Source organism: Athene cunicularia (assembly GCF_003259725.1).
Source record: "Athene cunicularia isolate RWA chromosome 3 unlocalized genomic scaffold, athCun1 chr3_part1, whole genome shotgun sequence".
In the NCBI taxonomy this organism is placed as follows: Eukaryota; Metazoa; Chordata; class Aves; order Strigiformes; family Strigidae; genus Athene; species Athene cunicularia.
Window position 1 is genome coordinate 117,441,925 of NW_020799097.1, and position 20,016 is coordinate 117,461,940.

Genomic DNA, 20,016 nt, shown 5'->3' on the forward strand with positions numbered 1-20,016 from the left:
ACTCAGTGTTTCTGCTTTCTAACCCAAACCAAAACCCGCACAGATTTCCTACCTTTTTTCAATAATTTCCAGAAGCAGTTGTGTTTGGTTGTCTCAAAATCAAGGGAATTTCTCTTCACTGTGGAATATTTTAAAAACAGAAGTCTACGAGGCAAATGAATTTCATTTCTGCTAACACGCAGCCTTTCAGTATTTGCTTTAATTTCAGTTTTTAATCCATGTCTGTTCCTATTAGAGTTGAATTGGATGCAGTCAGACAATTCTCAGATAATAAGCAGGAAAAAACAACATAAACCCACAATCCCAAAGGAACTAGAAATAGTTAATTATGCACAAGTAACGAAACTGGTTTCCTCATGGTCAGAACTTATCCTGGACCAGAGAGTTACAGAATTTTCCTTGAATCTAGTTGGGGCAAAGACAGGAAACTGCATCTTCTAAACTTTAGAAATAGATCTTAGACATGTAAACATGAGATATTATGCCCCTATTTTTTAAGTAACATTTATATTATCTAAAATAAACAGTCTTTCTGCAGTCATTCTGTAATTGACATCTGACACAGTCCACATTGCAACAGATATGATAAGTGCAGTAAACCACAGAAATTATGTTCCTCTGTGCTCTGAGAAACATTCATATTTCCTTACACAGATAAACTTTATTTTGTTGCTATGCAACCCTCACACAACACACTACATTCTGCAGTAAATAAGAGTACAAATTTTACAACCGAAGGGCAAGCATTTGGCCTTTTGGGTTTTCTCCCCATTTTGAGTTCCAGCCCCAGCTTTAGTTCACATTGTAATATTCCATCATTTTGTTACAAAGCTGCCTCTAAAGCTCAGTAAGGGGTATTTCAAACAGAGCAAGAAGGGAGAGTCAGAATGCAAAAGTCCTTCTGACACTGATGGGAAACAAATGGTGGAGGCAGTGATGTCAGTGACAGTGGAACAATGAAATCAAGGCACCTTTTTTTTTTATCCTTCTTAAAAATGAACACTAAATTTCCACAAGATTTTCAAAACCTTTCTGCAGTGACCTCTCCCTGCTCTCAGTAACATTGCTATACCTGCAACAGAAGTGAGACAGAGAGAAAAGCCACTCTTAGTTTTACCCAAGATGAGATTAGTGGGTCTCACCTCCTCTGCCTGCTCACTTTGGGAAAGGTTACTTTGCAGCATGAAGATATTCCTTTGTTCTTTAGAGTTGCAAAATTTCTCTGAATTCAGTGAGTATTTGGATAAGAGGAGCAGATCCTGTGTGTCTCTGTATACTCATCATAAGCAGAGTGAATAACACTAAGATTTATCTGTCTGAATGGCGATCATGGAAACTGAATAGAGCCACTAGGATCTTCCCAAGTTATGGGTTAATATCTCAATTATTCAAGTTTTGCTTTTTTGCACATGGCTGAAAATCCTACAAACATTCCCAGGTAGCATCAACCTTCACTTGCCACATCAGCAAATTAATCCAGGTGGAAAACATGACTCAGGGCTCCACCTGGGTGCAATTGGCACAGTTTGGTGAAGGCAATAGGGCTACAGGGATTTGTACCAGGCAAGGATACATGATGTACATACATAATGGTTGTCTGATTGCAGAAGGTTTGTGTCACTGAAACAGCAGAATTTCCCTGGTTTTGCTTTGCTGTTCATTTCTTTACAACTATGAGTCCTCTGAGGTTGACTGGATGATCTTCAAGGTCTTGTCCAACCTAGACAATTCTATGATTCTGTGTGATTCTGAGACACATGCTACAAGCCCACACACTTATAAAGGAATAGCACATAGTCACTAGGGAAATGGCACCACATTCATAAGAAAGCAAGGTTCAATCTCTATGATCTACAATGTAGTTTCTCTAAACAGTGAGCAAGAAATATCTTTTAAATTTTAAATTTCTACATTTTTATAGCTGTTTGCTATCAAAACATTCCTGTTTATAGTTTCATTTTAACAGCTAACGTACTTCCAGGCATTTAACTTAATATTAGCATTTGTTGAAAAACACCTCCAAGTTTCTATGTTGGACTTGTATAAAGGCCCATCTCTAATCAACTCCCAGTAGAGTAGCTTTCCTTGAGAGCACAGGAGAATATAGAAACAGCTGTAAAATTCATTTCAAGTATTTTCTTCAAAAAGAGATCTCCTGCAGACTACCCCTTCTCAGCCAGGATTGCAGGATAAGGCCCAAAGAATGAAGGCAGTTGCTTTTTGTCCAGTAGCACACTTTCTACACAGCAAGCAACACATGAGGCAATGGTCTTCAGACCTAAATCCTGGAAAACAGTACTTGATGTCTTCGTATCAGTGTCCTGCCAATTTCTTCTACTCTCTGGCATCCTGGAGAATAAGTTACATCTCAGTTGAAAGCCCTGCTTTTCTACCCCACTCTAAGACTTTTCTTTTTCTATCCCATAGAAATCTACATTCTGTCTATGAAATCCACCCCTTAGTGACCAAGTATTTGCCACTACATTTTACAAATTTATTGATCTCCTTGGGAAAAACATTTTTACTTGTTTTTACTTAATCTACTTAGTTCCCCATCTGTAAGACAGGGATAACAACTCCTCCTTTCCCCATCTCTCCATAGCCTAATCTGTTTATATCGCAAACATTGCCATCTCCCTTCTCTAGGTTACAACAGCATCCTGCCCAGGGCAAATGAAAGCTATGAGGAAACGTGAAACACAGGTGGTTATTGCTGAAAGAAAACGTTGATGTCTCACCTGTCAGTGCCATTGCCAGGCGAAACTCTTCCTTCAGCATCTGAAGAACTTCTTTTGCTCCTTCTTCACCCTGAGAGATTAAGAGGCAATATGCACTACTGTGTGTACATAGAGCTCATGTGTGTACATACAGACATGTATACATGGGTCAAAATTCTACATACAACCAGAACTCCCCAGTACTTGTCATAGTAAATTTTAGATTAGATGGTCTGGGTACACACAGACACACTCAGATACCATCACACACACAACCCCTATGTGCACACATACATGCATACACTAAGTGTAAACAACAAGTCTGTAAGCAAACAACATCTAAACCCAGAAATTTGACCTTTTATTTTATAACTTACTTGATAAACCAAGCCCCAGATGAGAGGTCTTCCAATGAATACAGCTTTGGCACCAAGAGCTAATGCTTTGAGAATATCTGTGCCTTTTCTTACACCTCCGTCTAGGAACACCTCTGCCTTCCCCTCCACAGCTTCCACAATTTCAGGCAAGACATCAATCTAAAAGAGTGAAACCAGGAATACAGCTTGTCCACTTCTGTAACCCTATTTTTTTTTTGAATGAGTTTTTACATACAGGATCCAAGCTTTAAATAAGCTAAATGAGCAATTGCATGCCTAACTGTATGCATAAATTACACAGCTTGGTACTGAAAAACAGCAGTGACTTAGCACATTAGTAGATACATATAAAGGTCAAAATTTATTTGGAGAGAGTCACATATAGAATGAGAATCAGCAGGGTCACACAAAATGGCCCTCTGATCCCATGACATGTATTCAACGCAAGCCAGTATCAGACACTCATGAAGAATACAAGAAACAGCAAGCACAGAGGAGGGCTTTCCTTGATATTACCCCCCAAACTTCCAGTGTTCACTAGTTTGGGGCTGAAGTTGAATCTCTGTCACTTTTTAAATAACCATCTCCACCTTCTCGTTTGAATTTATTATTCATTTATACTAAAGACCAAGCTAGCATCCAAGTACCCACAGGCAGGCATTGTACCTATAGTCATGGAGTAAGAGAAAGATGTGCCCTGAGGAACTGCGAGTTGGCTGAAAAATTTTAATGAATATATTTTTCCTTTTAGAAAATGCATCTTGATTACAGAAATAATTGCAGAGGAAATGTCTTCCTATAAGAAAAAAAAATCAGCTTTCCTCCAAGTCTTGAGCAAGGTGGGAAATGCTTTCTTTTAATGCATGCACATGTTACTTTCACCAAGCTCTAATTATTCCCTACACCAGTGATAAAGGTAAGGGGAAAAAGGATTTTTACTGTTCCTAAGTTGCAAGTAATTAACCAGTGAGCTAAGTAACATGTCTACACCATGCAAGAGGTCCCAATGAAGAGATGAGCCTCCTGAATTCAAGCCTCAAACATTAATTACAGGGCAACCATACCTATAATGCCTAAATAGTTCCTATACATAAAAATCAGGAAAGACCCAAAACTGATAGCCAAATACTAAGGAGACTGGAAACAGTGTGTGGTAGTAAGACAAAAGGCACACAAATGCATATCTTTCAGATACGGATATAATTCATTTCCTTTCTAATGAATAAAAAATGACTAGGAGATGAGGGGGAAAAAACTTGAAAGTACAGTTTGTTTTTAGATTTGGAGTAAAATTTTCTTGAAGTTTGGCACTTGCTGTGATTTTTTTCCCCTCCCTTTGGTTTTGCTCTCTTGCCAAACATATCTGTTTCCATATACAGAGCCTGCTTTCTACATCCTGACAAACTGTACCAGCACTGAAGTGCTACAATAACTAAAGTATGATGCAAACCATAATTAAAACATAGATTTCCTCGATGTGTAACTAGACACTAGAAATATTAACCAGCTTGGGTTCAGCTCACATTCTGAAAACCCATGAAATTAAAGCAAATTATTATGTTTCTAAACCAGAAACATTTACCATGATCCGACACAGATATTTACATTGTGAAAACTGCATTGTGAAATGTAGTTCTTCGTACGATGAAATCCAGTGAACACATCAGTTTTTAGTGCCTTCTCCTCTGCACTGTTGTGTTGCAAAGGAATAATTCATAAGAAGTAGTTGGCAAGTTTAATTTCTGTTCAATTCCAGTGGGTAAAAAAAAAGTAATTCATAGTTCTTGAGCTTTTGGATTTTTCAAAATTATGTTTTTAATATCCTCATACATTCTTCCTGTTGGACTACCTCACACAATGACTCGCCCAGGATTTTCAAATACTTTTAGTGAAATTAGGGAATACATTCTTGAAACGAGACAAGAAGATAAACAACACAGGAGTTAAAGAAGAAAAATTCATTTCAGAAGTATTAGGCACTCACATTCTGAAAATTCAGTTCTCCTTAAGGTGTCTAAAACTGAATGGCTGCACACTCTCCAACAGCACAAAATCACATTTGAAAAAGAAAACTGTCAGTCTCCCTTTTGAAACCGAAGAATTCCTGACGTCGGGGGGGTCTTTTTCCTACCAGTACCCAGAAGTACCTGGAGACAGCCCAGCAAGAACATCTCAGAGGATCATGCCTCAACTCATTAACCACTTAGAACACCATTTGTGCTGGCATTTGGCTCCCCAGGGCAGGGCTTGGCTGGTGAAGGACCAGCCAACACAACCAGAAGACCAATGGGTCCATGTGAAGACCTCAGAAAATCAGCAGGTGAAGGAATTTGGCTGGGGAAAGCCTCAGCTGCCCCCTGAGGAGATGAGCAGAGAGTGGAAGTGTTCTAAGGGAGGGGGACACACACCAGTGGGACAACAGAGCTGAGCAGATAAGACACTCTGCAGCAAAAAAAAAGGCTTACCTCTCCCCCTCTCCCTTCAGAAAATCATCAAGGAAACCAGGAGGTTTTTCATCAAGGACGTATTAGGAAAGAGTCACAACTGGGCTTTGATTCTCCTCCCTTTCATTTTCTTTTTACTTGTGCAGCTTTCCCACACCAAATGAAGCAACATGAGTGATGACTGGAATTCTGGGGTTTTCCTTCAGCCTGAACACATATTTTTTCATTTTCCTTTACTTCTTTTTTGCCAGTTGAGAACTTCTCAAATCCCTTTCACCTTTGGAAAAGGCATGGGGTAGCACGACAAGGAAAAGGAAAAAGGAAAAAACCTGTAATTTAACCACTCTGTACCTTTTTCAAAGGTGAAAAGGATTTGAAAGGAGAAAAAGGGAGAGTTTCGTTATGCCTTTAAGCGGTTCTGTAACTCTGTCATTTTTCAGAGGTCTCTGAAGAATATTAAAAGGGAAAAACAACTCTAGTACAACCTTCAGTGAACTGCAAACATCAACAGGCGTTTTTCAAAAAAGGATGAGAAAGGAGAAATAAAAAAGAAGACTGGAAAAAAAAAATAAGACTTTCCCGTTTCTAAACATTTAACTGATGGTAATACGCTATCTGAAATTGCTCTTCTAGATTTCCATGCAGGGTGCTGCAGACAAGGACAGGGTGCCTAGGCAGCTTGAAGAAACATGAACCCTCGTGTGGTTTTTTTTGAAGGGAAGGCTGTGTCTAACTCAAAATATGATGTGACATACATAGGGAAGTGGAGACAGATTACTGCTCATGGGTTAAGACACATAACACATGTATTTAGAGTTTTTTCCTCCAGCTGCCATGTGTTAGAGAAAGCAAACAAGAAGCCAAAAGGTAGAGAAAACCAGACTATTGGTGCATATTGGCACCAGTACTTACAGTTGCAGGGACCCCATCAAGCTGTCGTGCTCCGTGATTTGACACCAGGATACCATTTACTCCAATCTTTACAGCTTCTTTAGCATCATCAGCTAGGAAAAAACAAAGATATGTCCTTCCATAAGTGGGATCACATTTACACCATCATGAAGGCAATTTTGGCATTGCTTAAACATTGCCAGCTAGAAATTATTTTGCTAAATTATTTTCTCCAAGCCGGAATTATCAGTATGATTACAGTCATAGCCCATACTTAATGAAACCACTTCACTGTGCTCAGTGCTCTTTTGACAATGGAAATCCAGCTTTCCTTTCAGTAGCATACAACTTTGATCAGAGTTAGGCTTTACAATGAACAGAGCAAGTTCAATCTCCCTGGCTGCATCTGATTTCAGCTCTTACTGCTGTGACCCAAGGCTACCAACTGACAGGTGAGCAGTGGCTCTGGTCCCTACCTACTGAACGTCGAGGTAAACACACCTGGCTGCACAGCCACACAAGCCACCTGACAGCTCCACGTGTTTCTATTAAGCAGTTGCTTAAATAAGTTGTCTTGCTTGCTGGGTTCCTAACCATGCATAAGACCGACCCTCTGAGTGCTTTTGGGTCTGGTTTTGGCAAATCTTCCCTGTTTAGCACAGCACAGAAATACAAATGTGCATCCCACCATATTCCATATTAGCAAGGCAGATGCTTTCTATTAAAAAGCAACGCAATTCTATGCTGTACTACAGAAATTTCCCCATTATTTCCTTCTCTGGTGCCTCTGAGAAGGGATGCCTCGCCTCCCCCAGGGGAAGCAGCAGAGCTACACACCCCTGAGGATTCCTTTCGCAACGATGGGCAGCGAGGTCAGCCCTCGAAGCCATTTGATGTCCTCCCAGTTGACACTTGCATCAATCGCCTCAGCTACATACACAGCCAGTCCACTATTTTCGCCAAAGTTTTTCCCTGAGGAGAATGCCAGGTCACTGCTTGAAAAGTTTTTTAATCTAAAACAACAAAAGACATAGAAAAATAGTCACAAATCAGTCCCTAATACCAGCATTCAATATACCTGTGTTAAAGCTTTGCTGTACTGCAGGGCAGGAGCAGAAAAAGCCCATCACTGCATGTCAGATCACAGTCCTCACAAAGCTGAAACCTTTGGCTGGCGCAGTGCTTGATAACATTGGGTGCAACTTTCTCTGGCAAGGCAACACTCCTAGTTTTTTCAAAAAAAATAGGATAAAGTCCAAAATCTAAATGTTCACCATCAAATCTGCAATCAGGGGGAAAACCCAGCAGTGCGAGCACTAATCTGGGCTCAAGCATCTGTCCTTCCATAGACCTCCTGTGTGACATTGGGCACAACGCTTAACCACTCCTTTTGCCTTCATAAAATAGGAACTACAGTATCTGCAAGCAGCAGTGTGAGGTTAAATGCATCAGAGGCTGTGGACATTCAGACCCTAGAGTGGTACAGGCTGCATATGAGAAGAGAACATCAATCTCATTGGACATAACCCAGGACCTGCTGAAGTCAAGAGGTACACCTCCACTTAACAGTAAAAATCCCCTAAGCTTTCATGCAGCAAATTTAGTTTTGCTTTTTTTTATTCCCCCTCTCTAAATCCAGGGGATTCAGCTACTGGAGGAATAGGGGATCACGGAGGTGGGAGGAGAGAAGAAAGAAGGGAAATTTTGTTAAGCTCCATGAATTTTCTGGATCTGCATGAAGCCTTGCAAAGAACACTGAATTTTCATCTGCTCGGCAAGGCCAACATCCAGTCAGTTCACTTTCAGTCTTTTTGCATGTTTCCTTGTAAATTGTGGGGGTGGGGAATGAAGTTCATATAAAACATTAGCTATTACTTGCTCTTTAGCACCAAATCAACCTTACTGGTTCTAGAAACTGAATGGCAGGTGACAGCCCCTGCACGGAAGAGTTCACAGATTTACTAGACAAAGCAGAAGGGGGAAGTAGGGAAAACAGAGAAATTCAGGCTGTGCTTGTATTGGAAAGCTGAAGCAGCCTAAAGTGCTCACAATCATTAAGACACCATCGGTGACATCAGTACCGCCAAGGACACCCACATCCCACACGAGGCTGATTGCTCTTCTTCAGAAACCGTCTCTCACTGCACATTGTATTATTTTATACTCATATTCCACATTTTGGGAAATGCACAGGGTTTTTTTCATGGAAACTGGCTCGCTTCACTGTCAATTTCATGCCTGCAACAAGCAGCATTTCACATGGCTTTTCTGTACAGCTCCAGGCCCAGAAGAAAATGAGAAAGGAGCAGGCTCTCAGCAAGATCCAGCTTTTCAGCTGTTGGTTTGTGGAGGGTGGGGTACCCAGAGAAAAACAGAACCATGGATAAGATTATATAAATAACTGTTGTTTTTCTTGGCCTGTGAAATGCAGATCAACACTTGAATGAATGTTGCCTTACATACATTTCTGAGCACAATGCCACCTTGTTGTTGCTTTGAAATTTTGTTGAAAACCTGAAGCCAAGACAAAGTTATCACATAACTGAGCAGAGCCCCGCACCAGGAGAGTTTCACTGCCGACTCTGCAACAAAACACTGTCCAAGTGTCATTCTGAAATCTGAAGTGATTAATTCGAACCTTTAAAGATTATTGCAACTTCATATTATTTCATATGGTTCACTCCAACAAAATGTTGTTGCTGTTCCATCAGTGGGGTCAAAGTGTTTCAGAAAGGCTCTACTGCTTTCCTTGAGTATTTTGTTGTTATTTAACTCACATTCAAAAACTCTTTAACCTCAGGCCTTAAAATGATACTGCCCCTAAAAAAACCTATTTAAAGTTTGGGGGTTTTTTTTTAAGGTAAAATGACAGTGTGTATTGACAATGTTTTGTCAATCACAGATCTATAGCAGAATTACTATATGGGGCATAATGCATACCAGTGTACTATACTTTCATCTTTGATGTGTCAAAGATTTTTTGTTTTCTGGTGCTTTCCTCATAAGACTGTGCTTCAACACAGAAATCATAGGCAGAGTTAAGCTTGTTCTGTCAACCTTCATCATACAATCTATTAGCTTCAAGTACAAGCTTATGGGGGAGACCCAAAACCCAAGCTCTGGAGGGTTTTTTTTTTCCTGCAAGGTGAAGAATCAGATTCATTGCACAGTCCCATGGCTTAACTTTCAGTTTGAATATTATGAAAAAGAAGAAAGACCTAAGGATGTGATATTATGTATCTTGATATGTACATGTTACATATGTACACATGTAACAAACATATGTACATATGTACATAGTGTAATGTAAACAGTCTTGGGAGGCATAGGAAGAGCACTTCAGACCCATTGATAATACTCAAAACTGGCTTTCACCCAGAACTCAAATCAAAGTTAAACTGTTTCAAAATACATACAGCTATTCTATATTTTTTATGTTTAATTTTTTGTGTTCATTTGCAGCCTCTGAATAAGAGCAAACACAGTAGTCTGTAGTATATGCTGTGGCAGACTATGGCCACTACCGAGACCTCCTTGCAAGATTCTCTCAAGATTTTTAGCTCCATTTTGCAAACCCAAGTCCTGGATATCCCATCCAGTAAATACTCTTCCAGCCAGTCCATGGCTGCTAACACTGTGCCAGCATTTTGGCATATGTTTATCAGGGTGGTCTCTCCAGTCTACCAGTTTATATTTGCAAAAGGCTAGCGATATCTGTATCCTTACACCACTACTGGGTAGCTCTGTTAAAATTAAATGCTGCATAGGCCCTGCAGTAGAGAGGAACTAGAATTAGTGCTGAAGTCAATCATGAGACCACAAATTCTTCCAAGACACAGAAAATGTCCCAAAACACACTTGGAGTTAGAAATTGCCCTCATGGAGAATTTAGAAAGACTGATACCTGTGTTTCTCTATTTGAGTAAAAGAAGAGTTGAAGTTGCTTGGAAAGAGGCTCTGTGGTAGTGACATGGACCTGGACCCAGAGCAGTGTCATAGGATAACATAGGTTAGAAGGGACCATAACACCAGTTGGAAGGGCCTTTATTCCAGGCCCCCGTTCAGAGCACAGCAAACTCTGCAGCTAGATCCAAGTTCAAAGGCAGAGCAGGGTGCATGGGGCTGTGTCCAGATGAGTTTTGAAGACATCCAAGGATATATTGACAGATGTACAAAGAAATGCCCCATCGCTCTAGCTTCATTGTCTGCAGCTTCGTGTTGCCTGGCACGCAGAGCTTTTCACAATCTTCAAAGAGCCAAGAAAGCTTAGTTTTGGCCCAAAGCAGATCACAGCCCAAGCACAGCAAGAGATATGTGCTCAGTTCCCTGATATTATCACCCAGTGCAGTGGGTGGCACCTGGAAGAAATTCCTTGTGCCACAGACAAGTTTCTGTCACAGCAGGTCATAGTGACCATGGCACTGCCACACGCCCACCCCACATCCCATCAGCAAGCATCTACCTGAGGTGGGGAGGAAGCTGGAACTTGTTACGCACATCGTCGAAGCGCCTGCCGAGGAGCGGTGTGTCCACCGTCACGAAGATCCCTTTGTAGCCTGCTCTCTCCGCACGCTTCACAAGGGATTTGGTAACCTCCCGGTCCTTGTACACATAAAGCTGCAGCCAGTGAAGGCCATCTGGAGCTGCTTCAGCCACTTCTTCAATGGAAGAGGTGGCCCAGGAGCTCAGCATCATCCCTGTCCCCATTGCCTGGCAGGCTGGAGGAACACAAGGTTATATTTGAGATTAACCAAACCAGAGACTTCTCTAAACAGGAGCACTTGGCTCACCAGAGTGTGTCGGTGCATGTAATTTCATCCTGCCTTTCCTCAGTGTTAATGTATTTTCAGCCTACGAGGGAACGCTACATTAATATCAGTTACTAACAGCAGTGGGCTGCTGCAAGCACTTCATGGCTTATTTTCTCTACAGGCAAATTTCTGGTGACTGCTGTCTCCATGCTGTTTGGGATGATCCCTGCTCCAATACTGAAAATAAAAATATATTATGATCAAACTAAGCCTAACCCATATTAATAATTCTTTATCCTATGGGGAAGCCTGTTTATAAGCCCCTAGCATCTGGCTACCACTTGTCAGAAATTTTGGCACATACATTCAAGGACATACACACACATGCAGCTTTAAATAATCTAAAAAAAAATATATATATATATATATGTATATAAGGCTACCAACTTTCTGAACACTGCCACATTGCTGCAGATTGGTGTTTCGGGTCAGTCATTCTCGACACTGCTTTTCAGTTCTCCTCACCACTGCTGCACATGCTCCCTTGAGCATTTTAATCATGGCATTTTGTTCGCTTTCTCCCACCCCCAAAATTTTCACTATCATTAAGCCTATGTTTCTTGATGTGCTCTTCTAGTAAATGCCTGTTGTCATCCCTACGGGGGTATTACAGGGTTTAAAAAAAAAAAAAAAGAAGGACACAGTCCAGCAGACAACCTCTTTTAAAGACTCAAGGGGGAAGCTCCACTGTTCTTTGCTTCAACAGTTTGGCTGCCTGTCTCGTGACCTGAAGGAAAGGAACACCACATCCATTGTGATCCCACACATAAAGCTTGACACTTCTACCAGTAAAAAAACAAAACCAAAAAAAACCCCAAACCAAAAAAGAAGTTCTGATCTTACTGAGAGTTGGAGAAACACATCCCAAGTGGCAGTCCCAACCCAGAACACCCCAGAAGTAGATACAAATATGAGCAGGTACAACAAACAAGTGGTCCCCAAAGTCTTTCGCTGGGGCCAAAGGGATAGGTTCTCATGCCCAATGTATTTTGACCTCTCCTCCTTTACCTTCAAAAAGCTGTGAAGTCACCCCCAAGGTGTGGGCAGCCCCAAGTTTAACTGTCATTGAACAATCCCAGATGGGGTCAAGCAGCTGGAGGCTCTGTGCCAGCTGCCTCCCTGGGGGTGATTTCCAACCCAGGCTGCACTACAAACCAGCTAACCTCATACAATTATACTTTTATGAATCTATCACTTATTCTTTTTGTAGTAATCTGTCACTTAATGTAAAATAAAGGAAAACACACCATAAAGCTAAAAAACATTATATAAAGCCTTATTTTTCTTGGTCTACTGCAGTATGCATATTTTTAATGTAAATGGACCTCTGTTTCAAAATGTCATCTCCAACCCATCGAGGAATTAAAAATTGGTCTTTATGACAACATTTTGTTAGATAAGAATTAAAAGTCTCTTAGAGTGGAAACTTATGAACAGCTTATTCAAATAAATTGGTTACGCCCTCCCAGGGCCACTATGCAGCTTTCAATCATTAGAAATACAGTGGCAATGACCCAAAACTCTTTACATTGTAGCCATTTCATTTCTCCCCTTAAAATGACTGAAAACAGTTCCCTCTCACAGATTAAGTAACTAGAAATTAGTTTCTTTCAAAGAACTGATGCATACTCTGAATGCTTAAAATCCTTTTAAAATCAGCTGTGGTGGGTTATCTCAAATCCCGTGAGTGATCTGCCAAATCAAGTCCATTAAGTGATGCTAAGAAATAAGGGATCCATACTGCTGTTGCTCTGTCAAATATGAGTTCATGAATGAGAGAAAGGGTTGCTAACGCAGCAATTGCAAAACCCTTAGATCAGATAAGGGAAAAATGTAAATGTTATGGTTCAATCTGCCTTTAGGTATCCATTTATCTCCATGCTTTCTTTTATTCTCAAGTCTACTTCTACAGCCCTACGAACATAAGAATAGTTAAAAAAAAAAAAAAAATTAAAATAGAAACTGTGCAATAAAATATATTCCTTGAATAGAAGACTTAAAATCCAAATTACCACCATATCCTTTTGACTTATCTGCGTATGTAGCAATAGAGAAAAATAATGCTTTAATCTTATTTCAGATCAGATTTAAGCAGTTTGGTTCAATCAGAGTTCAACTATCCCAAACTGGGTTATGGCATTTTCACAAAAGCATACTTACAAAATTCGCCTCATCTGTGCTGTAAAGTTAACGGCCCCCTGGTAACGCACCAGCTCACACGTATTTCAGATCTGCATGGCCAAATTCAAAGTTCACACACAGAGAATTTTTCAAATTTTATAGATTCCAAGTTCCAATTCTTGTTGATCTGTGCTTTATCTTCGTAATTTTAAAGCTTATTATGACAATTTTCTAGACTTTCAAAACCAGATGATGCATGGTCCTGAAGAGTTGCCAGGTTGTGGGTTGGTTGTTTTTTTTTTTTCCTACCTCAAATCAGGTTTTGCTAAAAATATTCTTCCACTTCTTGCCCATTTAGCTGCTGTTGAAGACAACAGAAGCAATTCATTTCCTCCAACAAGTATATTTTACACTTCAATTTTGGGGTGCTGTAAGTATGTCTATTTATTATTACAAATCAGTACTACTAGATCCATATTCCCACAGGATGCTCTTGCAGCAATATGTGACATTTGCCAGAGTTTAAACGTCAGGTTTTTGTAAACCAGCCTTTCCTCATGTCATTTCAGATTGCTTTTAGCCTTTTTTTTTTTTTTTTCCCCTCCCCAGGTCTTCTTGTAATCCTGAGCATTGCCCAAAGCATACATTTACCTTTGTACGCACTGCAGGCTCCCATCGAGGTCACTGATAGTGCAGAGTGTGGCATTAGCTGCACGCAGCAGGCTGGGGAAGTTTTCAATAACGAGACAATAAAGCTTTGAGTTGTTTGTCCCCCATCTTGTTTCAGGGCCAAATGCAACTAGATTTGGGCTATGGTGGGGTGCCTAGGAAAGGGGAGCATCACAGCCTTTGCTCCTCAGCTGCTTTGGGCAGGTACAGGTTTCTCAGCCCCACTGCTATCTGCTTGTACTTAGCCCAGGGAAGCCAGGAACAAGAACAAACCTCATCAGGGAACATAAACCGCTATAAAATGGGGCTTTCCTCATTCTTGGGGAATTCAACTAAAGTACTCTACATTGCAATAAATCAAGGCTGACCACTGGACAGCACCCACTTGGGAAGTCCACAGGAAAACAGAGCAAGAACGTTTTTCGACCCTTTTTTCATCCTGAAACTTCAGTCTCCTTTCCCCACCTGATGGAGCATCACTTCATTAAGTGCCTTGGGAAGGGTACAGAGTTTGTCTCTGTGGGCAACCCAGAGGCCACATACTTCAGGAGAGGACACTGGAGAAGAGGCCAGTTTAAGCTTGCATATTTTATCAGGGTTACCTTGTATGGGAATGGGAACTTGCTATTTTTCTCTAGCTGTGCAAATTCACATTTCCCTTTTTGGGGCATCTCCAAAGCACAGCAGCCAAACTGCCCATGTGGTCATTTTCCCCTGAATCCACCAGTGAATCCACTGTCCCCAAGTCAGGGGCCAGAGGACGTTCCTTGGGATCAACACAATGTCCTTTTGGCAGGGTGGTATTTCTCAAGAGAAGTAGCTATGTTCTTGGAGCTGCATCTCCTAAGAAACAGTTGCTTAAAGTACTTAACATTACTCTTGACAAAACGCACTTGGCTGAGAAATCCCCTGCCCAGCCTTACCTCACTCACCACTTACAAAATGCTGCGTGCGAGTTGTGTCTATAATGTTTTTGTTGACCCAATGCATTTTGTCAGCTGTGCAGGAAGGCTGGAGACAGAAAATGGGTCCGGCTGGTCTTGGAGGGCTGTCATGCCACACTGCCTGCCCACACTTGCATCAGAAAGTCCCCTGGACATGCTGGTCGCAGAGAGGAGTCAGGGCCAGGTCAGTCCAGGCCATGTTGTTGCATATGAATATTGTCCTCTCGATGACTCTGGAGTAGTAATACCTCAAAATTAACGTATTTTGTGGAACACTACATAGTTATCTGGTGGAAGATGGATGCAAAGTCCTGCTATTTTCACTGTGGCTGAGCACAAAAAGCAAGAAACTGCAAAATCCCTCCCTCACAGTCACAAGCATGTTCAATGAGCACAAGAAACCTGAATTCAGATGTTCAGCAGCAAAGCAATCAAAAAGCCCAGCAGAAGTCTGTTAAGAGCCAAAGGAGCAAAGGTATTGCTCCCTCTCCAGTGGAAATGATAGACCTGCCAGGAACTCGGCTAAAACAGGGGGAAAAAAAAAAAAATCTTTTCAGTCAATATTCCTATTCTCTATTTGGCAAAGCAAACTGTGCAGTCACATCGCAGGTGATGGTGAAACCCTTCTTGCGTCAGCAGTAACCCAGAAAGTCGTTTGAGAGCAATTGCAGAGGGTAAACATAAAATCGCCAGATCTGAGCAACCAGGATTCAAAGTTTTCAAAAGATCTGGCCAAGAAAAGAGTCAGACTGTTCCACTTGACTTCAAGCAAGTCAGACAGAAGTCAGGTATTGCAATAGCCCTTCTGGGTTAAAACAAGAGAACATAAGGTAGTTGGGCAGTAAGAAAGCATTGGGTAATTAGCAGCAGTATAAACACAACAGAAATCTCAATAAAGTAATGCTACATATCTGTTTATAATCTATTAAGGTTTGAAAAATATTGCTACTTCTTGCTCAGCAGCTGGATGGTGCACAAGATTTTTTTCTCAGTGTACTTGAAGGTGGGTCCTGTTTAGAGGAGCATGAGTAGTGATGACATGGGGATCACAGTGGTTCGCAAGCACAGCGTGAAGGCGGGATGGCAAACAAATGTCTTTGCGTGGAGGAATAGTGAATCTTCTGATGGATGAGCAGGAAAAAAAAAAACCCTCGAAGAATCAGAAACGTTCTATTGAAAAGTGTTTAGAGAACAGCCCTTTGCTCTTTAATGGTGGCTAAGATTATTCATCAAATCTGGCAAATATTTTTAGTTAAAGAGGTTGAAATTGGAGTGGGAAGGATGAGAAAAAATTCACCTAAGTCAAAATGTCATGTGTTGATATTTTCAAAATGGAAATGTTTTCTTCTGTGCTAACACTTTTGTTTCAAACAGAACTATGGCTAAAAGCATTAGCTAGTAGGAAAATGAAATAAAACATTCTGGTTTGGATCAAATTAAACGTTTCATTTAATCCAAAACAATTTTCCTCCCAATTTTTCAGTTTCTACTGAACAGAAAATCCATTATTTGGACAATTGCCACATACACTGATGAACTACAACTAAAATGCTAGAGAATATACTTCAGTAAAGACCTGGAGAGACTGGGACAACTGCCAAGGTCCATGAAATTGTTTCAAGGACAAGAGAACTTTCTCTGTAACGAAGGACTCCAGGTCCATTTAAAGGTGTCAAAGAAAACTGAGGAGCAACCTTGTTGCAGCCTATATGGACAATAGTTTTTTCTTCTTGGTTTTTTTTGTTTGGGGTTTTTTGGTTTTTTGGGTTTGTTTTTTTTTTTTTTTTTTTTTTTTTTTAGCTGTGCAAGTCTTGACCATGATTACAGCTGCTTCTGCTCAGAGTGGAGTTAGTTAACCTTTGGAATAGCCTGTGTTGGGTGGCCTGCCACCAGCAACTTTTTAAGTTACAATTTAACATTTTCCCCCAAAAAGAGCCTTTACTATAGAAACAGAATTGTCAGTGAAGGTACGTTTAAGGCAAACTGCCACACTTTGCCCTGCTTTGGGTATGATGCATTCTCCTTTCCACCAGCTTGATTGATGCAGGAGAGCATCCCTCAAGGAGCAGCAGCAGTGAGGGGTAGCAGCTCCCAAACCACTGACAAGCTCTAAAGCAAGGGTTTGCGAGGGCAGGGAGTTTTACCTAATGAGACACACCATGACATGCTCTTGTCCGTAGAGAGGATGTTTATGCCACAAGGTGCTGACAAACCTGCTGGAAGAGCAGAGCAGTTCAAAGCAAAATGCTGATGCTTAAGGGGATTCCTTGACAGGATCAGGCATTGCTCTCAAAATACAAAAAGTTAAGGGAAGGAGTTGTCATTGCTACCTGCACCACCCTGCTCTGCAGGTCAGGATGGTGTGAACACAAGATCATCTCTTGAGGTTTAACCCCAACCAGGCAGACACGTAGCTTGTGGCAGTGCTGAGAGGTGCCCAGGCACACACACGTGCGCACTGTGGGTGCTCCATGGGCAGCTGCCGTGCCCCCCTGACGTGAGCTATGGCACTTACTACTTCCCTGGCTGGGAAGGGGCAAGTCTCACACCACGCTATGCTTTTCAAGGATTGTCACAACAGCAGAGGCATCACTCCACACGTTGCTTCCAAGACACCTGAGCCAAAAGTCAAGTTGACAAAATATGCTAGGCTTTGCAAAAGCCACAAGACTATGGATCATACATTTTTGGCTTGTGTAAATTAGTGCAGCTGAAACAAAAGCTGATTTAAAGCAACCAACAATCTGCTCACTTATGTTTCAGAGGTATCACAGAGTTTAAGAGAAGTTGGATGTGGCAAACCCCCTGATCCCAAATGTCCCAAGTCTAAGGGAACCTTTAAGCCAAACAAGTACTTTACAGCTAACCCATGTCATCTTATAAGGTCAAAGAAAAAGCTTGGCCCTGAATGTCCCACTCCACCTCTAACAGCACAAAACCAAAGCCGTATTTTTGCTACAAGAAACTCTAATGCAATACAGAGGGTGTGATTTTAATTACACTCCCCTTTGAAAGCGATGAAAAATCTACCAAATCCCACGGCCACGTTTATCTGACCGCACATTCAAACTGTTGCCAGTACACCAAGCTCTCCTAGCTTGAAAACCCAACAACATTAAATGCAATAGTCATATGTTAAAGTTCAAAATTGTAAGTGCCCAAAAGTCAGGAAATTCCAAAATTAAGTTATCTACCACAACCATAACTCAGCACTGGTAGTCAGGCTTATTGTACTACTCAACTTTACATGCCACTATAGATTTATGTCTTAAAACATGGCCGGGCCACAGCATCAGTGGGAATTTTTACTAAAGAACATGCTGAATTCTGTGTGTTTCGAATCTCGCTCTTAACATCGCATTAATATGTTTGCACTTAACAGTATAATGCTTCACAGTTTCCTCCCAGCATAACCTGGGCCAGAAATAATCCACGAGAGCTGCCAAAGGACAGGACAGCACCAAGGCGTCCCACCAGACACAGCTTTGCAAACCAATTCAAGGTATTCGAGCTCCATCGTGTGGAATGCGCCTGCATATACAATAGGCATAAAATCTTCGGTTTCCTAATAAATCTCTTGGGGAGGGGAAAAAAAAAACCAAACCAAAACGTATCCCCAAACTACTATAAAATTCGAGAAATCTGCTTTTACGGGGATTGCTGCCAGAGCTGTGCTGCAGCCCATCACAGTGCACATCGCAGCAACATGGCTTTTTAATGAGAGCTGAGGCCAACTCCCACTGCAGGGCAGATATTAGACTCACTTCACACTAGAATTTGCTGCATTGGTCATGAAACACTGTTAGATGAATAGTTCAACCATGCACAGGATTTTTTTTTTTTTTTTTTATATTGCCTATTCAGGATTTATATCCTTTTTCATTCAGTGATGAGTACTGAAACACACAGCCCAATCTAGTTTCCATGCAACAGACACACCGTGTGACCTTTCTCAGATTTTGTGTCAGCCTGCAGCTCGGGTTAAAGGATTAAGAAGCCGTTTCACATCTGAATTCACATCTGAATTCTGGTTAACGTCCCATTTCTCGCAGTCTTTTATTCTGCAGCCTCCATGCTGACATCTTCGTGCAGCATCTAGCCCAGAGGGGCCCTTATCTCACTGGCTCCCTGGGATGCTCTCAGAGAGCTCTCTTCAAAGCTAGTATTTTTCCCAGCCAAGCAAAGACTTCTGAATTTCTAGAAGCAGTTCTGTAACAGGAAGAATGTTGCCATGACAATATCTGTAGTTACCTTTATAGAATGTATAGAGAGTTATATAGATATAGTTTTCAATTTTGTATTCCTTACAACTCCCCTCTTACGTACTACATTTCTCATCCCTGTTTCATCGCGAGGGAGAACCCGCAGACAAAACAGGCAAAGGAAGACAGTAAAAAACAAACTCCAAAATAGACCCAATTACTGTGAGCAACAACCCAAACCTATCCTGGCCACAGCATCAGAAGCAAGGAACCAAGCTGGGCTGCACCCCCAGCAGGTACAGGATTACTCTGCTCATCTCATACTCATTGTGGGGGGCACTTTGCATGGTTTACCTTTAGCAGTACCCATCTCTCCATCAGCATGAGCCATGCGCTGCATAGCGGTGGCTCCGACGCAGACTGGCATGCTGATTTTTTGCCCCAAGACTGAAGTTGACAGGTCCATCACCGACACATCCCTGAGCACCCGTGGGTATAGCTTCCATCTACACAGAGACAAAGAAAGAGAATAAAAAGCCATCATCATCAGGGTTATTTACAGTTCCCAACAGACAAGAGCAGATTTTCCTGCTGTCAAGAGAATCATGGTGAAAGCTGTACTGGGGCTGTAACAGAACCTTGTTGTGTGACCAACAAAATGCACAAAGGCAGAAGGGAGTGGGCAAGGAGGGACTGAAGTCTGTGGAGCATGAAAGAAGCAAAGAGCCTTTGAGTATTGTTGGTGGGTATCATTTGAAAGAAACAACAGAGGCTACAAAATAATAAGGTTCATGGTGAGTCTCAGCCTCCTTGAAAGCCCTAGGCAGAACTGGATGACAG

General features: G+C 41.4%; 1 protein-coding gene across 1 annotated transcript; it reads right to left on the minus strand.

The window, feature by feature from the left end:
• Positions 1–1,848: 1,848 nt before the first annotated feature.
• On the minus strand, positions 1,849–19,676 carry HAO1 (hydroxyacid oxidase 1). Its single transcript, XM_026845269.1, has 7 exons — positions 19,531–19,676; positions 10,892–11,147; positions 7,267–7,442; positions 6,451–6,542; positions 3,095–3,253; positions 2,739–2,808; positions 1,849–2,349 (listed from the first exon to the last, which is right to left on the minus strand). Exons 1-7 carry the CDS (start codon positions 19,640–19,642, stop codon positions 2,279–2,281), a joined length of 936 nt encoding a protein of 311 aa, XP_026701070.1. The 5' UTR covers positions 19,643–19,676; the 3' UTR covers positions 1,849–2,278.
• Positions 19,677–20,016: the final 340 nt, after the last annotated feature.